Source organism: Gavia stellata, chromosome Z (genome assembly GCF_030936135.1).
Source record: "Gavia stellata isolate bGavSte3 chromosome Z, bGavSte3.hap2, whole genome shotgun sequence".
Classification (NCBI taxonomy): Eukaryota; Metazoa; Chordata; class Aves; order Gaviiformes; family Gaviidae; genus Gavia; species Gavia stellata.
This window is the reverse complement of record NC_082637.1, coordinates 24,507,276-24,533,122: the sequence shown is the minus strand read 5'-3', so window position 1 is coordinate 24,533,122 and position 25,847 is coordinate 24,507,276. Positions and strand designations below refer to the sequence as shown.

General features: G+C 36.6%; 3 protein-coding genes across 6 annotated transcripts in view; 1 reads left to right on the top strand and 2 right to left on the bottom strand.

Moving 5' to 3' along the window:
• Positions 1-21,918, top strand: part of SGTB (small glutamine rich tetratricopeptide repeat co-chaperone beta) — a 45,293-nt gene extending 23,375 nt beyond the window's left edge. Inside the window, exon 10 of the mRNA XM_059834349.1 lies at positions 21,283-21,918. Within this exon, the coding sequence (XP_059690332.1) occupies positions 21,283-21,298 (16 nt within the window). The 3' untranslated portion in view covers positions 21,299-21,918. The remainder of the gene's footprint in view (positions 1-21,282) is intronic.
• On the bottom strand, positions 892-25,494 carry TRAPPC13 (trafficking protein particle complex subunit 13). 4 transcript variants are annotated; one of them, XM_059834343.1, is made up of 13 exons: positions 25,414-25,494; positions 18,723-18,791; positions 17,757-17,856; positions 17,085-17,169; positions 16,240-16,367; positions 16,031-16,103; positions 12,935-12,979; positions 9,513-9,530; positions 7,215-7,348; positions 5,864-6,062; positions 3,012-3,112; positions 1,184-1,334; positions 892-1,086 (listed from the first exon to the last, which is right to left on the bottom strand). In XM_059834343.1, the coding sequence occupies exons 1-13, from the start codon at positions 25,457-25,459 to the stop codon at positions 982-984; spliced, it is 1,254 nt and encodes a 417-aa protein (XP_059690326.1). In that variant the 5' UTR covers positions 25,460-25,494; the 3' UTR covers positions 892-981. The 4 variants fall into 4 exon arrangements, with proteins under 4 accessions (XP_059690326.1, XP_059690327.1, XP_059690328.1 ...); XM_059834344.1 differs by having other exon boundaries at positions 1,184-1,331; XM_059834345.1 differs by lacking the exon at positions 9,513-9,530.
• SHLD3 (shieldin complex subunit 3) lies at positions 22,228-25,443 on the bottom strand. Its single transcript, XM_059834350.1, has 2 exons — positions 25,414-25,443; positions 22,228-23,201 (listed from the first exon to the last, which is right to left on the bottom strand). The coding sequence occupies exon 2, from the start codon at positions 23,064-23,066 to the stop codon at positions 22,317-22,319; it is 750 nt and encodes a 249-aa protein (XP_059690333.1). The 5' UTR covers positions 23,067-23,201; positions 25,414-25,443; the 3' UTR covers positions 22,228-22,316.
• Positions 25,495-25,847: the final 353 nt, after the last annotated feature.

Sequence of the window (25,847 nt, the reverse complement as noted above, 5' to 3'; positions counted from 1 at the left end):
ACCTGTAGGTGACCTTAGATATTTCAGTCAAAAATATTTCCATCTTTTGTCAAAACAAAGCTAGGGAAATGTACATTTCAGTGCTTAACCAAGTCCTGAATTCCTTCCTGCATATGCTTTGGAGAACATGATGTAGGGCAGCCATGCAGGGTTTTTCTCTTCATTTTCCTAAAAATCTATTTCAACTCTGGGATGGGAAGAATAATTTGCACCACCTCAGTTTAACAATAAAAAATGCCTGAGTTCCGCTATTTTAGTTTTCAGTTCCTTACTAATTGGGTAGTAACATTCTGTTCACAGCATGCCCTGTATTGCAGGGACACACCACTCTGCAGCTAATTGGGACAGATTTGCTGTATTACTCCTTTCCAAAGACTGAGCCACAACCAGCACATTCTTTGGCTGACACTACTTTCTAGCTGCTAGCGCCTCAACAGTGCCAGCTGCACTCTCATCTCATGCCTTTGTCAGCCTTTGTCAGGCTCTACTTCTTAACTGCTATGCATGCACATAACACCGCCACGCCAGGTACCCCGAAGGATTTCTTTTAGGGGTTTGGATTCTAGGAACCTGTCTGTAAAAGGCCAGTTCCTTCAAACTGAAGCAGTTTTGTCAGAACCACAATTTAAAAACTGTTGAAGTATTTAAAAGTCATTAAAATAACAAAAATAAGTACAAAGTGCTACTATTTCATATCAATATCATCCCCCTGACCCAAGGTCATGTTAATGCAATATAATTTGCTAGAGCTACACTTTTTTCAAAGGCTTTATTTTCAGTAGGTAAAATGCACATGCATGTTTTTAAAAGATTTTAAAACATTCAAAAAATGCCCAGAGAAATTAAATAAGCATAGTTATATTTATAGTTATATAGGGATTTGGGATTTTTTTTGTATACATTTTAATGATTCAGCTGCAAAAACATCAAGAAGTTGGTCCAAAAAAAAAAAAAGCCCAGCAGAAACACAGAATTTTCTCTTCAGCTTTGTTTGACTTCTGAAGAAACTACACAGACTTGTGCAATATCATCATACTCATATGTTCTCTTCAAAAACGTGTCTGTAAGTCTTAAGCCAGAGACACTCTAGAAAGGGAAGATATTTATAACAGTTGTTATTAGAAAGAATTACTAAGCATATAAAACAGCTATTTTATAACAAGACTACACTATAAAGACTTACTTGCAATCCCTGCACTGAAGACAACAATGTAAGTGCAAGATGGAGAGATGAACTTGGGTGCAGCTTTCCAAGTTGCCTTCCTGAAACTCCACACCAGTGGATGGAATTAGTATTGCACATTTCTAAGACCAGATCCATAGTCCTTTCACTGCTAGAGGAAATTGAAAACCAAAAATAAACCTGTGGGCTTTTCTTAAGCATTCAAGGACTGCAGACATAAAAGCTTCATTACTTTATTATTCAGGTTACTATTAATCAAGCATTTATAAATAATTATAAGGCAGCAAGCAAGATTTACTGTGATGCACAGTAATTCAGTCACATATAGCTTTGTCTGACACAAGTTTCCTGTCAGGGGTTTAGCAATACTGGATAGCATAATACTGCCCACATTTTGGATTGAGTACAAGGTTTTCATGAGAAGTATCTGCAGACCAGATACATGCTTTAGTCTCTGGCTTCAACTTCTATTTAGAATTATTTTACTTAAATGTCACTCTTAACACTTTTATAAAGGGCTAACAGATCCTAGTGTAAACACAAATCAAGTCAAAACACAAAGACCTACAAAAGACTGTGGTGACAATGTTTAGCAGACATTCTAGCAGTGGTGCAGAACTAGCAGTAAAATCAGATTGGATACAAATGGCATCATTTCTTCTGATAAAATAACCTGTAGTTAAAAAAATCCTATACACACACTCTCATTTGTTATTAGATTAACTAAGAAGAACTAAGATGATTTGAGATTTAAGTATGAGGTGCAATCTTAACTGATATTGCAGCCAGTTCCATGGAATTCCACTACAGATTTTTGACAATCTCCTAGTTCAAATAGTATTAACAGATCATGATAGAAGTTTTTTTTGTTTCTTTGGGTTTAAAAATCATTGTAATCAACAAGGCCAAGTGCTGAGACCTACACTTGGGTCACAACAACCCCATGAAACACTACAGGCTTGGGGACGAGTGGCTGGAAAGCTGCCCCACAGAAAATGACCTGGGGGTGTTGATTGACAGCCGGCTGAATATGAGCCAGCAGTGTGCCCAGGTGGCCAAGAAGGCCAACGGCATCCTGGCCTGTATCAGAAATAGTGTGGCCAGCAGGACCAGGGAAGTGATTGTCCCCCTGTACTCAGCGCTGCTGAGGCCGCACCTCGAATCCTGTGTTCAGTTTTGGGCCCCTCACTACAAGAAGGACATGGAGGTGCTGGAGCGTGTCCAGAGAAGGGCGACGAAGCTGGTGAGGGGTCTGGAGCACAAGTCTCATGAGGAGCGGCTGAGGGAACTGGGGTTGTTCCGCCTGGAGAAGAGGAGGCTGAGGGGAGACCTTATCGCTCTCTACAATTACCTGAAAGGGGGTTGTAGAGAGGTGGGTGTTGGTCTCTTCTCCCAGGTGAAGAGTGACAGGACAAGACAAAATGGCTTCAAGTTGCACCAGGGAAGGTTCAGGCTGGATATTAGGAAAAACTTCTTCATTGAAAGGGTTGTCAGGCACTGGAACAGCCTGCCCAGGGAGGTGGTTGAGTCACCATCCCTGGAGGAATTTAAAAGACGTGTGGATGAGGCACTTAGGGACATGGTTTAGTGGTGGACTTGGCAGTGTTAGGTTAACAGTTGGACTTGATGATCTTACAGGTCTTTTCCAACCTAAATGATTCTATGATTCTAATCCGAAAGATGTGTTTCAAGTAGTTTCACATTGCTGCAACTCATAGTAAAGACCATGTTTGACTTGTTTTGGGAGAAAGTATTGAAAAAACAAAACAAAGACAGCCACAACTTACCCACTCAGGAAAAAGCACAAGAATCACATGAAAACCATTACCTGCAATTTGTTATTTTACATGTAATGTCAAAAGGTTCTTCCAAATTTACGGTGTCTGGTATTGTCTCCAAGGAAAGCCTTACATCGCCATAACCGGGAGCCTGAGAAGGGTCAAGAATGTATATTCTCACATGCTGGATAGTAAAGCTGAAGTTTTTACTACTCAAGTTTTCACTTACTACAACAAGCTTGGAATAAGAGGAATTTTAAGAAAGAATATTGACTCTTCATGCCTTTGGTTCGTACCCAAATCACAGCAGTGCTCCACCCACTACCGATGACCACTTTCTTGATAGGTTTAACAATTCATTAGACAAGAATTATCTTTATTACCAAGTTTCTCAGATAGTTCACATCCTTAAAGTTTGAATACCCATATACATTTCCTGAGAAGATCAGCTTTATTCTAAGACCTCTCTGTTAGGCAGATAACAGATATACTATGGACAACATAAGTATCGTTTCCCTGCATAAACCCACCACTATTCTACATCCTAGGAAATAAAGGATTGTTCATTCTCCTTGCCATTTCAGTCCTCCAAGCCTCTATCAAAATAATTAATTGACACCAGTTAGAAAGGCACATGATATGAATACTTGTCAACTATCTAGTTCTGTCAAGAGCCAAACACATTTCATATGGTCTACTAACAAACCTACGACAAACATCCTCATTACTACCAACCAGGGCTGATTCAAGATGGTAACCTGCAGATAAAAAGCTTTATATTTTCAATCCCCACAAATGATAAATCATAAGGAAAAACAAGAGAAAAAATCTGTCCTGCCTGACAAGGCTTAGTTGTGACACATGTTCCAATTCTGCTGACAGAAGGATGCCGTGGTAAAAGTTAATTTACAGCTTGATTGAAAGATAGTCCCAAAGAGGTCCAGAAAGCCAGTGACCAACAGGTTTGGAACAGGTTTTAGCCATATACAGTTCATTACAGACTGAAGACAGATGACATTTTATAAAGCATATTAAACTGGTCATTAGAGTGAGCAAAGGCATGTCAAACCAATGGAGAATTCAGACCAGTCAAGCAACATAAGTTTGGAACCTCCCAAGAAAGAGATGTAATTATCCAGCACTAGAAAAAGGCACGCATTTTCAGCTACATTAGCTGACAGGAAGGAATCTACTGGAAAAATTACACGCAGTTCCCTAAACAACAGGTAGTCTGCCACAACATTAGACTCTTCTTTTAAAAGAAGACATATATTAAGAAAAAACCCAACAATAAAAGCAGTATTTTATAGAATAAACTTAGAAGCAATTGACCAAATCATGGCAGGATCAGAGCAGATTAGAAGGCCTAAACCAGCATATACCTGTTGGCCTTAACAATGAGATACCTGCAAAAACTGATAGCTAGGAGGTAAAGGCCTTACAGTAACACTAAAAGGAAGAACGTAGTTTTCATCCAAAACTGAGATAATGCTCAGAGTATGGAATCAACTAGACAATTCCTCACCTGTGCTACTCAAGAATGTTCTTTAACTTTGGACTAGTTCTAGTCTAGTCCTGGATCGAATGCCCACGAGCAGGTGGAACACCCTTGGCATGTGGACATGCATCTGCCTAGTTTAATGTCACTCAAAAAGAATGTAGTTGCAAATTCCAAGAGCACTCCACAAAGAAACCCAAATTATGGTATGTGGGGGTGATCCGGAATACTTGTTTCAAGAGTGCATTCCTGATCTGAACCAAAACAGTGACAGAGGGGCACAGTGCAGGTAAAATTCTGGGCCTGTGCGGGAAACAATGGTTATAGGGCTAGTAAATGGCTTAGGAAGAAAATGATGGAAGGTGAAAGGAGCCTAGAAATGAAATAATTTGATAGCACTTAAAAGATGAAGAGAAAACAAGGGCAGTTTCTAGTTTGATGGGATTATACAAGTACTTAACATCTCAACTAAAAACAAAGAGAAAAGTTTTAGTGACTTAGCTGTGAATTTCCAGGATCCAGCTTCGCTTGCCTAGTTCCAAGTCAATGTGATCTCCCTACAGAATTGCTCTATTTATTAGAAGATGAGGGCAGGGGGAGATACAGAGGCAGAAGCCTCATTTCAAGCTTTGTAAACTCAGACTAAGATTCAATTGTCAAAGCTTTCTTACTTCTCTCCCATATTACCCCATCCTCAATTCAAAAGATGCAAGTCAGGTTTACACATTACAGTAGACAGGCTCTGCAGCTGACTTAAGCAAGCTAGCAATTGCAACTTAAAATTTGTTAAAAATTTCTAAATCAACCAAAATAGAAGAGATTCAGTCAAAACTGTGGAGAGAAAAGATAAGTAGTATTATCCTATACTATGAGTATATTTTTATTGTTACTCAAAGCTAAAATGTCTGTATGAATTAGGGTGCAGACTTCTGTGTCAACAGTTAGCATACTTAATGTAGTTCTTTTGTCAGTGCTTTTCAGGTTATTGCCTAATGGCATCCAAGAAGTTAATTTTATTCTAACCAATGCGTTTTGCTACATAGGTTGCTTGATCCTGGCAATTCAAGTGCAAAAGCCACCATGTTCTTCAGTGCTGTGAAAAAAGAGGCATGCTATGTGCCAGAAAACAAATCCTCAAGAAAACAAAAAATGTTGCCATTCACATGACCAAAAGGAACAAGAATGCTTTTGTTCAGCTACAGTCCCTTAGAATAGTGTTTTTTCCACACTTTACTGACCAAATGTACTAAATAACTTTCTCAAATACATATAGAAACACGTGAATTCAGAATGAGGTCCAGAAAGTAAGCAGCTTGAACTTTTCCTTCAAGACATTATTGAGTTGTTCATTGAGTTGCCTTAAAAATGGATGCTAGGTTAAACTGATGCTTAAGTTAAACTTACCATTCTTTGGAGCTGGCTAGTTTGCAGCCTTCCTCGTTCACCCAGATTAGTTTTCCATACAATGTCTAGTTTACCAATCACTGTTACACCTTTTATTACTCCAGCTTTCTCTGCAAATTCTTGCTTTGGTTTTAAGCAATATAAGTACTGACGTGTATCCATAGGTTGCAAGTAAGTCCTTGAGCCAAAAGTAGACTCACTAAAAGAAAAAAACATTGGTTCTTAAGTCTTCCTGAAAATAACTCTTCAAATTAAGAATCCAATCTTTTTTCCCCCATTCCTCACCAGTCTTACTCTGTGTGTGTATTTTATAGCAAAACACATAGAATTTTTGTGTTTTCACAACAGAAAAGCGTTCTAGAATTTATGTAGCATCAGGGACCAAGGAGAAAAAAAGATTAATCTGAGCCAGAGAGAACTGAGGTGGAAATCTGTTTAGCTACATTATAATTTGTTATCTGGCATCTTAGCATTTAAACAATGCTGGTAATTTTACTTCTGCTATTTGGTTCCCTCCGAGTAAATCTCAATGTCATGAGCCTAAGATTCCGGCTCAGGACAAGAACCATTACAGCATATGCAAACACTTTGTAAGAACAACGCTCACTGCAGAAGAACCCTTTGGCAGGCGAGGAATTTTCACTTCAGCCCCGATTGCAGAAGCCCCCAAACATCACCTCCTCCAAAAACCCAAGCAACTGCAAAGTACAAACAGCCGAAGTTAACTTCTACCCAGATATCACAAGCGTTTGTATCCACAACCGTTGACTGAACACACTGGAAAATTCTTCTGGTATTTGGTGTTTTACTAATTGACACTAAGTGATATTTAATTTATTTCAGGATGACAAATTTTTATATTCTAACATCCTGTAAGGGTGTTCCACCGATTGACCTTGACTGCTGCTCTGCTAGATCTCCATTAGAACAATTGAAAACAGTTACCAGTCTACCAGAAGGAAGCAAGGATAAGTCAGATGGGTCTTGTAAGGCTAAATATATATATATATACACAGATCAAGTCAGAACCACATATAGGCTAAATTTTATATAGGAGATACCAAAGAAGTAGTATGTTTTCATGTTACCATGTCATACATGTTACCAATTATTTGAGGATTAAGCTGGGGATTTCTCTACTAGGTAGAATTACAAAGTTTTAAGAATAGTTTCTATTAAAAAAAACTGTAACAGCTTTTCCAGCTGAATACATAACAGGAATTTGATCTTTTTAATCCAGCAAAGAAGTACAATCCTTCTGTTACAGACAATTCACTAACTGTCATGCTTATATCTCATGAAATCATGATACAAAGAGTTTCAAAGTCAAATACCCTGAATCTGAACGTACCTTTCCCCTGCTGTGTCAACTGTATTCAGTTCTGCAACATTGTACATCATAGATGGCTCTAAAGAAACCTTCTCCATAAACATTGGAGAGGTAGTGATATTCTGAATCTGAGCTTCCAGAAACACTTCATCTGTCTGAAAAAAACAAAAGTGGAAGTTCATGAAAACGTGATTAGTGTTATTAAAAAGAGTAGAGAGACCTATTGTTAAAAAAAGTCAAGTCACATATGTTTAGTTCATGCCTGCAAGTCAAATTAATTAATGCAAGAAAAAAACCTTAATCCCGTAATAATAGGAGCAAAAGCGTTAGTCAACAGGTATCTTGCCAAACAATGGATGTGGGATAATTTCACTATGTTCTAGCTGTTGCTTATTTGTAATGCATCAGATCACCACTTCTCAAGACTTCCATCAACTCAATAGCAACTCAAGTTTTAATCAATATTACTGAAAAAGAAAAAGTAGAATAAATGGTAAGGAATTGCAGTGCACAACAACATGCCATGCCAGATTATTAGTGCATCAAGCTGCACAAAAAAACTAAAACAAGTGTGTGTGTTTTTCTTTAACAGAAGTAAAATAGTTCAGGTACATGCTCTGAGATTTTATTATTCTGAAACATTGATGTACTGGCTAAAAAGCGACAACCAGCCTCCTCTCTCACTCAGCTGCATCATGCCAATGGTTACCAATATTATATGCATCCAACAATTTAACTGCTGCTCTACCTTCAATACATCCTATAAGACATATCTGTTAAATGAAGCTAATGCCTGAAGATGGTGTAAGGACCAATTTCAGCTACAGTCTGTTAAGCTTCAGAAGCTGAAAAAACATGGAACTAGAGGTGTTTTTGCCTCACTGCTTCTGTGGAATTGCAGAACAATGAAGTCACTTTGCATGTCTAAAATCTCAGGATAGCATAATTACAGAAAGCTCAGTCTACCAGAGATATGAGCCCCTGGAAAAATAAAAAACAAACCCAAAGAAGTTAATTTAAAAAAGAGGTTACCAGCATTTACGAGGGAGTTATTGATTCAGGCAGTTGGACTAGATAATTGTTGTAGGTCCCTTCCAACTGAAATATTCTATTCTATAAGTTCAGTATGAAGCAGCTTAGGTATTTTGTTATGGTAAATTTTTAAAAAAGTGTTTTAATGGGGAAGGTGGAAGGAAGCTTACAGTTTCTTTTTGATCAGTGTAAATAAATGAATTATACAAATGTAGTCCTGCTTGTGAATTACAAAATAAAAGTGCAACAAAATAGGCAAGATATTTTTAGTCTCAAAAGACATTGTGTTATAGAAGGAGAAATACAGAATGGTACTGGAACTATTTGTTGTGCCTTATAAACATGTTAAATACAAACCAGATGATAGTGTATATATAGGAATGAAAACTGTGCAAGCTCCATGGGTTACATACAGACAGACCTCACACTTGCAGAAGGAGCTGGAAATAACCCCAGCTAAAACATGGCTCTCAGTAATCATTACTACTACCACCTGTCACTTAAATTGATACTGTTTATATCCCATAAATCCATTGCTCAAAGTGTCCATTTACCCAAATTTTAGTTGTTGTCAATGCAGCAACCATAGGCAGAAAAAGCTAATTTGAAAGGGAAAAGAAGAAACAAGCATCATAATGAAAAAGCAAGTTAGTTTTGTGTTTTTCCTAAATTGGTTTAATATCACATGGGTTTCATTTAAAAAAAAATCCTTAAGTACTTCAGAAGAATGCAGTTTATTTTAATACAAGGCACACCTTAAAGTGAAATCAGGCAGCAGAAGTCATACTAACTCATCAACTGTTACATGCAGTTAAAAGTTGGAAAGTGCAGTTCCAGCTAGCGAAAGGAAGGAAGAACATCCAACTGCCGCTCTCTCCTCAAACCCACTGTCTCCACTAACCAGATGTGAAAAGTTCTGTCACAGCTCACACAAGCAGTGCTGTAGTAAAACCTACATTTCTATGGGACAAAAGTAGGAAAATTTTAGAAGGAATTAACTCCCATTTTCAAATAATGACTCTAGTCAAATTTTGGTGAGGTATTTTATAGGAGGACCCCCACAAGCAAGAGTCTGTAATAATCAACTTTTAGTTTCAACAATGGGTATTAAAGAAAGAGCTAACCATTTAAATGATTAGCCGCACATATAAAGATGAGAAAACATCAGTTCATGATATGCAGAACAAACATTGCTTTTCCATTATGTTTAAAAGAATGTCAACAAGCACAGAGACAGATAGGCAATTAAAAAAGCATACGTATTTATAAAAAATAAATAAAAATTACCACAGAACTGAGGTCACTCTAATGGGAAAATAAAAAAGAACATATTAGAGAAATTAGGGTTAAATGTTAAAGAAAAAGGAGGCTAACTTTCAAACAAAATGCATTTCTGCATTTTTTTTTTGCACCATCTAAACAAGATAGCATTAGTAAGACAGAAACGTAAATAAAAATGGATGCAAACAAAGATGACAACTACATTTCTAATAAGCTATAGCTAGTACGGTTACATGGTTTACTAGCTTTGCTTCAGAACAAATCCAGAGTAGAGCCTAAGGCACACAAGTCACAGATAAGATATCGTAGAACAAACTGACCCAGAAAAGAGAGTTAGTTTTTGAGCCAGTTTAAAGTTTGTCCTGAATTTAAATCCATGCAGTGGGCTGCATATGAAATGGAAAAAACAGTCCTTGACATTTTACAGATAATTTGAAGTATCTGCATATATAAACATCTCTAAATAAAAATAATGTCATAATGCGTTCTAGCAAAGCTACAATAGTGCAGCTGATAACCAAATCTGACATAATGTAATTAGGAAAAACTTTTTTGAATATCCATCATCCCAAAAACCCAACTTCAATTGCAAACTTTATTTTCTTAAGTGTCTGCATATTTGTCTCCCTATGCATGCTTGCAGGAACAGAACTTTTTACAGCCTTTTCCAAGGCACACCAAAGTCTTTCTGTAGACCAGGGCAAGTAATTCAATCTCAGGATTGCAGCAGGTTAGGGCGACAGGGCATGTGTTCTATGCATGAATTTCAGCGATCAACTTGATTTGCATGCTACTGCAATACGAGCAACAAGCAAGAAAATTAAGGTTCAGCGTCTTTCCTTGTCTTAAAAAAATGAAATTATGGATTACAATTTCTAGTAGAAAATAATTTTAGTTACAGACTTCATGAATAGATAGCATCACATCTGTAATATTAATGGTAACAGTTTAACTTTTTAGTCAACCTTTAAAGACCTTTAGTTAACTAATAACTGACACATACAATTTTTTTTCTCTCCCCTGCTCCCAAGGATAACAGTCTTTCTTAGTATTCAGGATAAAGGTCTTGATGCTTTGACAGCAATGTAGTATCACATACAACATTAACCACAGACTTATTTCTAGGTTTTTTAATTTTATGTGACTTCTGTGGTCACAACACATAGCAGCACTTCATAAATTTTCAGAACTGAAATATGAATGGTACTATATCAGTTTGCCAGGCCAATGAAAATCCAAAATCTTGAAAAAAATTTTCAATCAATCATACCAATACTATGGTAATGGAGTTGCATAAATTCCTGAACAGGAAGAACAAAAGGCATCAAAGCAGCCTTTTAAAACCTTTATGTGGGGAAAAAAACAAAACCAAAAAAACCACAAATACCAGCTCAGACACCAAAGTTTCTCAAATATTTATTACGAGGAATTGGTGGCTAATTAAGGAATGGAGTTTAAGTCCCTTATCAAGGCCAGTCAGTAAAACAATTTTGTAAGAAAAGAATACTTTTGACCTATGTCAAAAGTTTGCCCAGAATTTACCTTAAGGAGGTTTTTATTTCCATTTGTTAGGAAGTGTTTCAAAACAAAATAAAATTTACACGCAAAGTATAGGGACACAGCAACATTTAAGATACCTGTCCCTCCTTGCCCTACCATCTGAAACAATAATATAATCCACACACACAAAATGGAGGTTTATTTTGTTCCCAGAGGGATTACCTAGTTTCTTAGGATTATCACAGTAAGAGACATTTCCAGACATTCCCATTTACAGATAACACCAGTTCTATAAAGCACTTGACCAGCAGTATGTGCTTATGTTCCGACCCTACTCAGGTGTATCACACCTGGTCAACCTAAGGATTGAAGCCTGTGGCCTAGATACATGTACCAAGACATTTAAGAAAATGTTTCTCTTCTCCTCTGTACTATGGTATTTAAATCGCTTAAGACCTATGCCTTGATTTATCCTCCCTCTAAATAAATTAGAAGCTGTATATTAAATGTCTCATAATTTACATGCTATTCATTCACAGCAGATAAGAATCTTATGGAAAGTTTCCCGCACAACTCTGAACAAGACAGGTCTTTGCATCTGGATCCTCATTTGTAGAGCAGAAATTCTTATCTGTTGTTATTTCTCCCTTCTGTTTTCTTTACTGATACTGTCAGAAAGGGAAAGAAATATATCTTTCACACCTCTATAGCCATAACCTTGCATGATGAACCCCAGGTGCGGCTATGAGGGAGATAAATAATTAGAACAATAGATTTGGAGACTCTGCTTTTTACATGCAAATTCATAGTACATATCTGCTTAGTTATGAATAAACAGGAGAGCAAAATATTTTCTACATAGCTTAACACAAGCTATTTGTCAAGCTGCCAAAATTCCATATATTTTCTTCTCCTCTCACTGACACTTTGGTCTTTTTTCTCCCATCTACTGTTCACTGCAACAAAAAACACCTACAACTTCACTCTATCTTTTAAACTATTTCAAATAAACTATTTAATACTAATGAAGGTTTTCAACCAAATGACTAGCAGTGTAACAGTTGGCCATACTTCAGGGGTTATGGAAAAAGTTTAATACTCATAATGGAAGCTCTCAAAGTACTTTGCAAGTATCAGTCTGAACCTTGTACAAACAATACAGAACACAACACTCAAGATTAAGCTACTTGCTCACGATCACAAAGCAGGTAAGTGATAATGATGGAAACAAATGTCCTAACTTCCTGTGTAATAAGACATCGTGGCAGTTTATACCCTACAACAGACCTATGTAATACACCTATCCACAGGGAATGTCTACAAATAAAAAGAATGCTGTATGTAATTTGTAAGAGTTTCCACACTCTGTGTCACCTTCAGTTAAAATTCTTCCCATAAATAGCCAAAGACAGACACCTAAGTATGTCCAAGTAAATATACAAGACATATATAATGTCATTTAGTTTTGAAGCACTGTGTATAACTGCCACAACCCTAAAAATTAAATTATTGAACAGATTTAAGTTCACCCACTGTAAATATGACCCCTCTGTGGGGAAATTTAAATGGTAAATTATCTGCTTTGTGAACAATTAATGTACCTTACAGTAAGTACTCTATCAGCCTAAATATACAAGCAATAACTGAATGTATTTGAGTTCATGCAAAAGCAGAAAATATGCAAAGTTGTCAGTCAATTGCGTTAAGGTCCTGACATATCTGCCTTAGTTACCATCTCTTTCACCCCTTCATCAAAAGTATATCAATTTTAAACTAAATGATACAAACACATCACCTAATTTTTTCCCTTTAGAACTGATCATCTTTCTCAGAAACGTATACTTAAGAAGCTCTTTGAATTTAATCTAATGTGAAGTAACAAACCTAGCACACCAAACCAAACCCAAATACACACAGCTCTCACTTACCTCAGCATTGTAGAATTTGGTCTTCACATCTAGTGGTTTAAGAACCTAAATGAAATGGAAAAAAAGACAGATTGACAATCTGTTTCTGAGACAAATTCAGCATAAACTGTTTATAAGTGCTAGGATCTTTATTAAAGTGGGGTTTTTTTGATCTTACACAGAACAGGTGCATAATGGAATGTATGCTACAATCAACTCAGCTACGACCTCACAACTCAGAGTATATACTCGCTCCTTATTTGCACACTTGACTGCTTTGTTACTGAACAGTTTTCTCAGATTGAAAACAAATACTTCTCCACCTAAGCAATGGCCTCTTACAAAACCAGACAAATCCAGTGCACTAAGTAGATTGGTCTTTAAAATAACATCACATGCATCTTGTATCCCGAAGTGGTCTGCACGTGCTTTCAAGAGTGAGCAAGAACAACGTAACATTTACAAGTCCTTCAGTGTTCTGCAGCAAACAGAAGTTGTGAGGGATTCTCTAAAAATAAACGAAATGGAGAACTATTCATGTGATTAGCCTAAGCAACAAACCATTACTAGGCTTCACTTCCTTCTTGAAAATGCAACTGTTACAAGAAATAAAGCCAATGAATCATTTTAATCCCATGAGATTAAATCAGCAAGAGAAGACAATTTGATGATATAAAAGGTCATAATAAAGGGTTGGTTCTTAAGAGCTCGAATTTTGTGCGTAAAGTCACTACAGCTAACACATTCAAATATGAAATGGATATACAGTGATGTAACTGAAATAAACTTCTATATACTTGTAAGGAGACAAATATAAATTATCTTGCTGAAGGCACTTATTTCCCTTTACACAGGGAAGCTTTTATTTTGTTTACATGTAAGTGTACTGCATCCTGAGAGACCCCTAAATTTCCAAGTTGTGAACAAATTTTTTAGCCCTGAAGAATTCAACAAGTAGTCTTCACAGAGATTTTTGCATTATAGCAGGCATAATGTTCAGATCTTTCAAGTAATCATAACTGTATCTCTCTCTAGTCAGAAAAAAAAAAATCAAATTTTTAATTTGGTGTTTGTTGGTTGAGGTTTTTTCCCCACCAGATATTTTGCTTCAGTGAGCTTCTTACTAATTTCCTTAAATACTGATGTTTTCTCTCTTTCTGATAAAGAAAGTCTTTCCATTCATTCCAGTACATTTCAAGTGGCATTCCAGTAAAAAGCAAATAATTATTGTGAATTTCACAAACTCCCCCCTCCAAAACCAAACAACAGCCAATCACTCCTTCTCCTTATAAACATAATGGTGTTAATCACTCAGAGAAAGCTTTGGAACTAAAAGGCACTACTGATCAGTATTAAACTACATACAATGGTTGAAAAAGAAGCTGTTTAACTGTAATACCAGTTCAACCTAAAAGATCCTAGAAAATATAACTGAAAAAGTCGCAAATCTGTCAAAGAGAAAACAGGTATTTTTGTTATAAAATAGCTGGTGGCACCTTGATCACTAGCAGCCATCAATTCCTATTGTAAAAACATTGTTCAGTTTTCTGTAACATTTCTTTCTGTTTGTTCTCAGATTTTCTAGCTGGTGTCTCCATGTCAAATTTAAAAAATAACAATGAAAATTGCTCAGTGAAGTGTTTTTCTCATAATGAATCAGACACTATTAATAGCATGGTGTTAAGATGTATATATACTTTTTGAGAAGCTCTTATGCTTCCTGCTTTAAAGGAAGAGCTTCAAATTTGACAGACAGCTGGCCTTAGCTATTTTGACATTAAAGTTGCCTTTGCTGGATTCAGTTAAAAGAACACAGAAATTACAATATGCATGTAGACCCCTGAAAAATGTGCATAAATAAATTTCCATATCAAATCTAAAGGAGACAAATCAACATCTTGAAAAAGGCTCTGGCAAGAACAAGGGTAGGGAAGGGAGAGAAGATGAGAACTGGAAGCCTGCAGATGCACGTGTTAGTAATCAGAGAAAGCCTGGAAGGGGCAGAGGGGAAAGAGAATGGAAAAATTGAAAGGGAAACAGTTTCACAAGGAGAGCAAGACAAAACAAAGATGAAAATCAGCTTCAATAAAGTTGAAGAAACACTGCAGAGTTTGAGTTCAGAGAAGAGTGTAATGTCAAAATTGATACGGAATGATTTTCCCTAGGATTGTCTGGAATAACCTTTGACTAATCAATACCTGCCCTTTCAAGGCCCACAAGTACTAACAGCACTCAGGTGTTCTTTGTCTGTAGCGCATGGCAATTTAGCCTTCCAAAGACTGAAATGTTTTTTTCTAAAGTATGTAGACAGAACGCTAGAAAAGAGCAAAATGAAATCACAGGCAACTCGCAAAAGATGCATGTGTCATTTATATAATGCTCCTGTATTGCCAGACACTCTGTGAGAGTATCTAAAAAATGTATTCAGTAAAGCATGTTGCCTAATCCTCCATTCTATGGGAAAGAGCCCACAATTATCCAAGTCTTAACACATTTCTCTAAAAAAATAAACTTCCATTAAATACACAGATAAAATAGACTCTTTTCTGCCAGAATCCATCCACAGTAATTTCCTGTTTTCACCAGTTACTCTAACCTCAAGTCTTGAGATTTGTGCAGTGGAACAAAAGATTTCAACTCTATCAATTATTTCCATGGATATTAGTCAGATGTAACACATTAGACTTCTTTGCTTAGTTTTCTTTAAAAACCAAAGCACTAAGTTCCAATTTAGAAAAGATAAATCAGATTTTACAACTAAACTCAAAAGGTTAGACCTGTCAAAGTCAGAATAAACAATACTTGTTCTGTTTAAAAATAATCATAAAGCTGGCATAAAAATAATCATAAAAACCAAGGTTTTTTTGAAGAGTAGATTTTTTTTCCTCAATAAATGACTAAAAATTGTAAGATGCAATATTTATTATTTCTGGAATGTTTAACTGCATGGTAATTAGAAACCATCAGTTCATGTGAAGTTTAAAGAGATTTTATCTGTTTACTTCTAAAAGTCAAACAGAATTTTAGTATATAAAAGTGCTTTTGAAGTATCTAATGTTTTAAAACAGGTTATCCAGATTCATCCTCTTATTAAAAGTAGAGTAGTTTGTGAAATACCTGAAATTTGAAGAACTTTCTGAAGTACATCTTCTCTCCTGTCTGTGTAGTGTAACTTACTGCACAAACTAAGCTGAAAGAAACAATTTTGGAAAAAATAATTTTGAGTTACTTTAAATTTTGTGCCTATATCAAAGCACCAACAGAATAGCATGCATATGCTGCAGTTTCTATTAAGCTCATTTAATCAGAAAAATTTAAAACCTTACATGTGTGTTCCTATCTCTTTTACTTCATGATGGATCACATCATCAATGCAACAGTCAGGTTTAAGTTCTGCCACTGCAGCACTAGAAGCTGAAAGGTTCAGGCGCTGAGAACTCGTCTGAAGATCAGCCTGGGGACAGAAAAACAAAGGACTGATTAGAACTGCAACTGCTTAAAGCAATCTAAAGAAAAATAACTTATGCTATAAAGTACTAGGATTCACTGAGCATTTTGTACTCTACATGCTTTTATACATATAATACAACTAAGATATGTTAAGATGAGACACTTGTCAAAGCTAAAGACAAGTTCTAAAATGTAAACAGTCCAATCCTTAACAGGCAGCTTATAAAATCTCTATTTACTTTTTACATTGAGTTCCACCATGACTTCTGGAATTTCTGTTCTCAATATATTATTTGTTCAGTGGCAAATGCAAAAAAAAGGATTCACTAGAAAAGAACTCATTTATAAGCAAAATACAAGTCAATGCATGCTTTATAGAGACTTGCTTTGATGACTTCATTGAACATGTAACTAAATGTAACTCCAATTTTTTAGCTGTGGAAGTTTTGCTACACCAATTCTCCAGAGAAGCTTTGTAACATATCCATTTTATGGATACAATCCTGGTTTTTCATTTTAATCTTTAAAGACTTCAATCATCTTTTCTATTTTTATGTCTTATTGTTTCCAATTTCCAGGTACATTTTCTGGATTGGAAAAAGTGACAAGATATTTCCTAAAGCCTATACATTAGCATTAAACATACAAAACATTGTCAGAAAACATACTCAACATATTTTATTTTTTTATAAATCCAGTAAGTAGATTTATTTTCACATACCTTCACCAGTATGTCCTTGACAACTTGATTACTATCATTGTGTACACTAATGTAACTGGAAAATGTCTCTCCCAGAAATATGTTTCTGTGTTTAAAAAAATAAAAATAAAACATATTTAGTAACAGCTATTATAAAAAAACCAGAACATTTCACTGAAACACCTTTAAGTTCTAATTAAGATATATATACACACAGGCACACACACGTTTGCCAGATCAAATCCTAAAAGTACATTGCCATTTTCACACCCATACTTCTAAATGTCATCCTTCTAAGACAACTTCAAAAGAGAACAAACAAATCAGAATTTTTTCTAGATAAAAATCTGAGAAGAATTAAGATGTCTTACAGTACCCACAAAAATCACCGCAGTAAACTCTGTTAGTATAAGATGTCATTTATAGTAGTGCATTACATGAGCAATTCACCTATAGCTGCAAATTTCTTTCAACTTTCAATCCTTATTACATTCAGAGTCAGTCTAGAAACAAGGAACATCAGGCAGCACACATTTATGTATTATGTCACATTATAAATCAAGTCACAGATTATTTTTAAAATGATTGAACATCACATTGCATAACAATGATGTTCAAAAATAAAGAAAAGGAATAAAGGCGTTATCATTAAATGAATCCTAAACATTGCATGTTACAGTAATTCATTCTTACCCAAAATTTTGAGGCAAAGTCAGCATTTCTCCTAGCATCAAAGTTTCTGCTCCCTTTACAGTAGAAGGATCATCTTTCATGAGCTGGTTAAATAGATTACCTGTAGAAATAGCAAATTGCTAGGATCTAACTATTTGTTAAGTCTAAAGCTTTCTCTACATTTAAGTTATGACACTTAATCACCTACTTAGATGTAATTTATTTTAGACATACTTATTTTACAACCAACTTGTTTAGGGTTTACAAATCTATAGGCCTGCCTATCAATTATAACTTACTTCCAGACGCTTGTGTCCAATAAACCATTCAGTATACTTACGGAAGGGTGCAATCCCAAAGGCATTGCTCAAGTTAACATTAAGGGAAATTCTGCCTGAGTAAAGCACATTACATAACCGAACTAATCAACCCCACTTACTTTCTTTCTCTGCTTGCTTTGTATTTCCACACAATCCTCTATTCTTTAATCTTTTCTTTATCTCTTTCTTATACCTGGCTTTTAGACTGCAACTATTACTGGGGGACAACCCAAGGATTTCCAGTTTATGCTTGGTGTACAGTCATAACACAATTCAAAAGCAGTGATTCTTGCAGAATAATTTTCCATAGAACATTCATGTATTGGTTCTAATTACCAGGCCATTTTCTCCAGATGAAGATAGTAACGCCAAACTTTCTACAATTACACATTTCTCTCTCACAACTGCCTTCTATCTTATGTGTTAATTGCTCAAGCTTTGAGGTCACGTGTTTGCAGTATCATCAGGCTTTTAAAGCTGTAGGTCAAGAGTTGTGGAGTGCACCTTGGTATTTTCCTATAGTCACTACCAAACACAAAATGTACTGCTGTTTCAGATTACTGTCTATGGGAGGTCAGAAGACTCCTCTGACATCTAAGTCTCAGATGCTCACATTGCTTAAACCTGGTAATACGTACATAACAATCAGTCAGTAGAAAAGACATACCTGGCAAATCTCTTTCTTCACAAGTCACTGGAATATTAGTGAATAAAGTAGGTTTCGTTAGCCTCATCACTGCAAAAATAACAAAATAAGCCATAAGTCAATAAAACAAGTATTTTTAAATTTACTTTTTTAAGTATAATTTCATCTTGCTCTCCTTCCACCAAAAAACCCACAACCACCACATCATAGCCTAAAGAAGGGTAACATGTTTTTATATCACCTGGCCTTTTTCAATATAAAAAATTCCCTGTTACTCTGAGATCAAAGAGCACTGGTGATGCTATTTGCTCCCTCTTACTTTATTCCCCTGGTGCACTAACATCTACTGTTTTCAATCTTATGTGCAAAGGTCTTATACCTGTTACAGTGTTAAGTGCTTTATGGGCTTCAGGAGAAGTGTACCAGTTTCATGTTTTTTGTGGACTCTTCTAGGCTAAGCGCCTGTTCTGTAATCCTGGTTGCTCTAGAATGGGACATGATGGCTAGTACAGACCCTTTCAGTTTAACTCCAGGCTATAAGGAACTGCATTTACATCTTAATCTCCAAAACATATGCAAGATAGAGTTACAAGTCCAAAAGCCTACATTTATAGAACCGCTTTTCTTTTATTCACAAACTTTAAACTCAAACCAGCAAAACCATCACAAAAACCTCAGGAACACACTTACAAAACTCCCTATTTTATCAATACTGACGAAATCAAAATCCTTGAGATCTTGCTATTAAAAAATGTCTACTTCAAGAAAGTGGTATTTTCAAAGGCTATTTTAACTCAGAATACTCAAAATTACATGATTTTTATTTGTATTACAGATTTAAGATGTTGCTTCTTAAAAGAATTCCTTCCTATTCATACAAACCAATGGCCCTAACCTTGCATATAGCTTCTCATGAAAGTATTCACATGAAACAAAGTTGAGCATTGGTAACCTTAGGTGTTGATTTGAATAAGTAAAAATCACCGATTTGTTTGTCTTCAAAACTTAACAAACATAAAACCATATAATTTCTGAAAACTAAAAGCTAAAAAATAAAAGGATTTCTCTTGACTGCAACAAGTTAATCAACATCCTTGCACTGACACATATATTTTGCTTTTATCTTCATTGTACTTCTGTACATCTTAGATGTACAGTCAGCTTTCACTATTTCCAGTTGTGTAAAATACTCAGTTATTTCAAGATACATTTGGGTGTCGTGGGCTGTATTGGTTCACAAGAACTTACGCTACCACACGCAGACCTATGCAAGTTAGCATCGACACAAACAAATCTCAGTTTTCACATAAAAAGGTAATATATTCTCTTTGTTATGGTGAAAAGTCAAAAAACATGACCTCTGAAGGCTTAGAACTATGAGGTAAATTAAAAGTCCCCAAATATACAAAACAGTAAATGGAGAACCAGATTCAACATTGAAAATGCAAAAGATAAATACTGAATACTGAATTATACATGCATATGAACTAAGCCTTTCTGGAACAGTTCAAAATGGAAGTCTGGCTTTCAGCTTGTACAGTGGTGCTATCCAGGACTGTAATAATTCTGCAGAGAAACCAAATGTGGTGTTTACTTCTTATTACAAGACAGTTAGACAGTTGAGGTGCTCACAACTAGCAGTGCGTGTATCATTATTCACATACAAGCCAACCCAAAGCAGCAGAAAGCTGACAGCTACCACCAAACAGTGACATCAGTCTCTCCTATTTACTAAGATGTTTGTTTAGCTCTTTTGTCTGCATATTAAATATATGTAGTGGGTCTGTATTACTGGCGGTTATCTAATTTTAATCAAATCCACAGAAATTCCATATAAACTAGCATTTGCTGACTTATTCTGAGGGAACAGTTACAGTTCAAGTTTAGTCACATTTGAGACAATAAATAAACAGATTACTGAATGAAGTCAAAACACAAATAAAGATATGTAGGCTATCATATTTAATAGGACTGCTAAATTAATATTAGAAAATATTGTTTCTTTGCAGGACAACTTCTCATCTCTTTTCATCTAACATCCTAGACACAAAATACAACATTAAATAAAATTCAAATCATGCTGCATTCTACTCCATTATATCTTTAAAAATGCTGACGCACAAAGAAACTTTGTTACTATTAGTGTTAAGCTCAGAAAAACAATTTCGGTGGAATAACTTGGCTATATAAGCTTTAAAGCTAATAATGACCCTTAGTTACTCTAGACAGCATTTTACATCAATTTTGCTAAGTGGTAATATCAAATGTCACAAACAGCCCAAATGTCAATATAAGATGCCCTTAACTTCAGTCAAAGTTTAGAAATACATGTCAATAATCTAAACTGAGCAATATCATTAATTTTAAACTAGAAAAATATATGTAATGCCTATAATAAAATATAATTATTCCAACATAAGGATGTCATCAAAAGAAAAATATAAGTAAAAGTTCAAGGGGTTTTTACTTATTTTTACACAGAGGGATTGCCGTCATGCTTATGTGCACTTTTATTTGATCAGTGTTAATGATAATCTAACAATCTGCAAATACCATTCACTTATTTTTCCCTCTTTTCCAGATGCGACAAACCTTGACCTCCAGCTACAGCTAAATTACCTGGAGTTAGCAGGGGTACCTAAGAGAAATACATATCCTTGCAATCATATTGATCCCAGTTTAACTGTTTTGCTGACCCTCCAAACATTGAATTGAGCAGGGACAGCATGACCTTGAAACACTTTATTCTTTCAGATGACAAAAAGTCACACTGAACTCAGCCTTTTATCACCATAAAATGCATTCAAATCCTCAGAGACCTTTACCTTCCATAATGACAACAGATAGAAGTCTCATTTCTTAATTTCCTGACCCATAGCTGGAAGTTAGTGCTTTTTGTTCGCCAATATAATTAGAGACAAAAGGCCAGACACATCAGGAAAAAAATCTTATTACCAAGTCATAAAACAGCAAATGCCAAGTTGTTAATTATTTTTCAGCACACAACTTCCATTGAAAATTTCATTAGTATTTCTGGGAAAATATAGATAATGTTACTAAGACAGCATATACATGCAATACAAAGTAAGTCTGCATTTCAATGTGAGAGCTATGCCTTCATTAAAACACACAATATTATTAGTTCAGGAAATAATCATATCCTGAAAGTCTCAGTGTCAAAAATAATTACAGATCCTTATAGCGATTTTAACAAATCACTTAACAAAATTTATGTTTTCAGTCAAGCCAAGTACATCCTCGCTCTGCTTCTTTGAAATTAGGAGAAGGAAAAATATTTTTATCTGACACAGCTTGACATAATAGTCTGGAATTTTTATTTTATTTTTTTTCTTTTAGACCACCACTGTAGAAAAAAGCTACAAAATGCAGTACTAAGCCAAACAGAAGCTTACTAATCTTAATAGAACCATTCATAAATCTTCTGAAAATACAAAGTTAAATAAATATATTATTACAGTTAAAAAACTGTAGCAAAGTAATATTAAGTAGTTTTCAGCTTATTAATTCATCAGTTGTTCTAAAGTTTGTATATTCTAAGCTGCTTAAAAACTCTAGTACTTCAGACAGCAATTTTATTATGAAACTATCTTACAATTATAAACTAAATATAATTCCAAATCTATGTACAAGCAAATTCATTTTATCAGTAAGGCTTAGCTTCTCCCTAAGAATATTTCTAACATATTCACAGTATAATATATCACAGAAAATCCATATCTGTCCCATAGATCTTTGGATAGTAGCATTGCAAGATGGCAATTCATTCTGCTTGATGAGTCTATTCAGTTTTATCCAGATGTCCTCCAAATTCTGATTATTACAAATAGACTGTTCAATTGTCCACTTCGCTCTATAAAATGCATGCAGTTTTAGCCTTTCCAAATTATTTTGCAGTTCTTGAGATAAAGGAAGAATCTTTTCTTTACGCTTACAGCTAGGGAGAGAGACACTCCAAGACCTTTTCAACTTTTGTTTTCCATTAGGTGGTGGTTCTCCTTGGTTCTCCAAGTTAATTGGTCTGTGAACAGTTTGTGCTTGGATTAAAGTTTGCCCATGTTTCATGTTAGACTGAAACTCAAGCAGATTTTTTGTGCAGTCATAATCAGGAGATCCTGTAACATATTCTGAAGCTGTAGAAAGCTGTTTCAATTCTTCTGCTTCCTCGCAGGAAATAACAGGTGGCCGCTTTTTTGGTTTGAGGGGAAGTCTGTATAAATCATTTGGAAACCAGGGTGTAAATCTTGGTAACTGACGAATAGGAAACTCCTTCACTGCTGCTTCTGCAAATTTCTGCAGTTTTATTAGATCCCTCTCATGTGGTCGATAGTGTAAGACCACTTCCATGCTTGTACAGTAGGAATCCAGTTATTCTTAAGAAAAGGAACAGTCTCTGGATTAGGATTCTCAAATCTAGACTGAAACATCTTATTAACAAGAATTTCCTTGCCCCGTGCTGCAAAGATCAGTGGAAAACAGGACCTAAAGCAGAAGTATTATAAAAAAAATAAGATACTACCATATTAAGAAAAACATTGCTAGGATATTTTACAAAAAAAGCAACATGTAATAAAAATAAGCAAGATTATATATCAGAACATCCTACTTCATGCAGGCTGAACATTAGCAACCGTATTGCATCATTACCAGTGTAATTCAATACACTGAACATTATCTGCATGCACACAGTTTACTCAACACTGTCCCTCCCAAGAGTATTTTTTTACTGTCACCATCTCATACTTGCCATGCATCTGTCATTATTCTTGCTATATTGCTGTGATGCATATTAAAAGATATAATTACTACTGCCTATTTTCTCAAGTTTACCAGACAAATCTTTTTTCTTTTTCAAGTGTTTTCCTCCTACACATCAACATTTTAAGCCAGGGCGTATAAAACAACTAGAAGACACATGTGTTACAAAAACCCTTCCTGAAATAGTACGGACCTATATAACAGTTTTTAAAGTCACAGGTTAAAAGGGAAGTGCTATAGGCAAATTAAAGTTGTCTGCTTCCATTTCATATCAGAACTACACATTTAGTTTTAGTCTTAGAGCTTCCAAGCAATACCTGCAACCATCCTTTTAGTACTTTAACTTAAGGACCTGATAATTCCACAATTTATTAGACTTTCAGAATAACTAAAAGTCCTTAAGGACTTCATACATCATTGCCTTCTTTCATACAAAGATTATATTAAATGCAGGGGGTGGGGAAGAACTACAAACACTACTATTAAACACAACATGCACTCTCTTGCTCTCCTGTTTTTCCCCCCCAACAAGTTTGCAATCATTTCAGGTTCCCTGCCAGAGATCAGCAATATACAATGCAATTAAAATCAATAAAATCTATGATTGCTTAATCATTACACTATCAAGATTTTGTTTAAAATAGTCACAATGCAAAGAAACACTGATACCTTTCTCACTTTTTTTGCAAAATCTACAGCCTGGACAGTGCACCAAATTCTATACAAGCCCAAGGATTATACTGATTTCTTACAAAAGCAAAATAATACATCATAAAACTTTTTGCTTTGAATTAATTACTATCAAAATGCATTTGTAACATCAGATGATGATGTTTTGTGTTCTCAGGTTTTTACATTTATTTTTTGTGTGTACATGTATGAAAAAGGGCTTGTGGATCTTTGAATTATGGTTAACAGATTTTACTGTGACATGCAGACACCATTAAAACATCTCTCCAAGAGTGTTGTAAAAGTAGTAAATGGGCAGAAGATGGGCTCTGAAATCATCTACACACCTGCACTACTTCAGCCATCTGAGCAGCCTCACTGATTTAGAATGCTTGCAGAACTGAGATTTTTAACCAATTATTTATTACTTCTACTTAACTAAGCAGCATTTAATCTATAAACAGGCATGGATAGAGAAAAAGAAAGTAAATATTATGTCTGTTGACTGAAATAAGGTGAAAGCAGATTCAGGCTTTTCACTGTTTTAATTGCTGACTTTCTGGTACCCAACCAGTAAGCTCTCCTGATTTCTGTATTAATTCTGCAAGGTATGCAAGAAACATACACATTTTTATTTTCACTATTCATAATGCCTGAATCAAGGACTTAAGCCCACTAGCTGTGCATTGAGCATGAAGTTAAAGGGACAAAAACCATTAAAAGGGGAAAAAAACCCCAAACGAACAAAAGAGACAGCAAGGAACTGGAAAGGAAATTTTTTTAAAAAATATGTTTCCCTGCAACTGCTGAAAGCTTTGTGCAAAGTGCAAATACATGGAACAGCCTCGGTGGCCCCATCAAGCAAGGTGCACACCCGTGCGCAGGGCCCTCTGTCACTTACAATAGCTCGCCGCCCCCAACCTCCTTTCACCCTCGAGCACCTTGCGCCCCACCGCCAGGTGCTCCTGCCGACACCCTCCCCATTCGACCTGCTTCTAAAACGGAGGGAAGAGACGGCCTCGCCTCCGGGAGGGACGCGCTCACGGTCACGACCGGTTCACAACCCGCAGCCCGCGCCGCCTCAGCTCCCCACCCCCGGCCCGACCGCAGCGCCCCGCCTCGCCCCTCAGGGCCCGGCCGGCCTCGCCCCTCGGGGCCGGCCCCGGGGCAGGGAGCGGGGGGCGGGCAGGGCCGGTGGAGGCGCTGCTGCCGCGGCAGCAGGCGCCCAGGAGGGCGGGTGGGCATCGGCCGGCCGCGCCGTCGGTACCTTTCAGAGCCAGCAAGTGCTCCTGCTTGGGCTGGTTAACGTCCATGACGCCAGCCTTCACCCCTGCCGGACGGCGAAGAAGCCAAAACGCTGCCGGCGGCGGAAAACGCTGGGCCGGAAGAGAGGGGATGACCCCGTACGCAAAGCCCGGGCGCGGTAAATAGCGCCGAACCCGGAAACAGCTGTCCCAGGATGCAACTCGTCGCCGTCAAGGCGCGGCACCAGCACGGCGGGCGAAACTACAGCCCCCAGAACGCACTGCCTCCCGCTCCCCCCCCCGGCGGGCGAGGCGGACGAGTGCTCCGTGGGCGTGCTGAAGGCGGGGGGGGAGCGGGGTGGCACTGCCGCCTCCTTTGCATGCTGGGATATGTAGTCCCCCAGAAGCCACAGGGGCAGCTGTGCGGCGCGGCACGATGGGAACCGTAGTTCTCTGG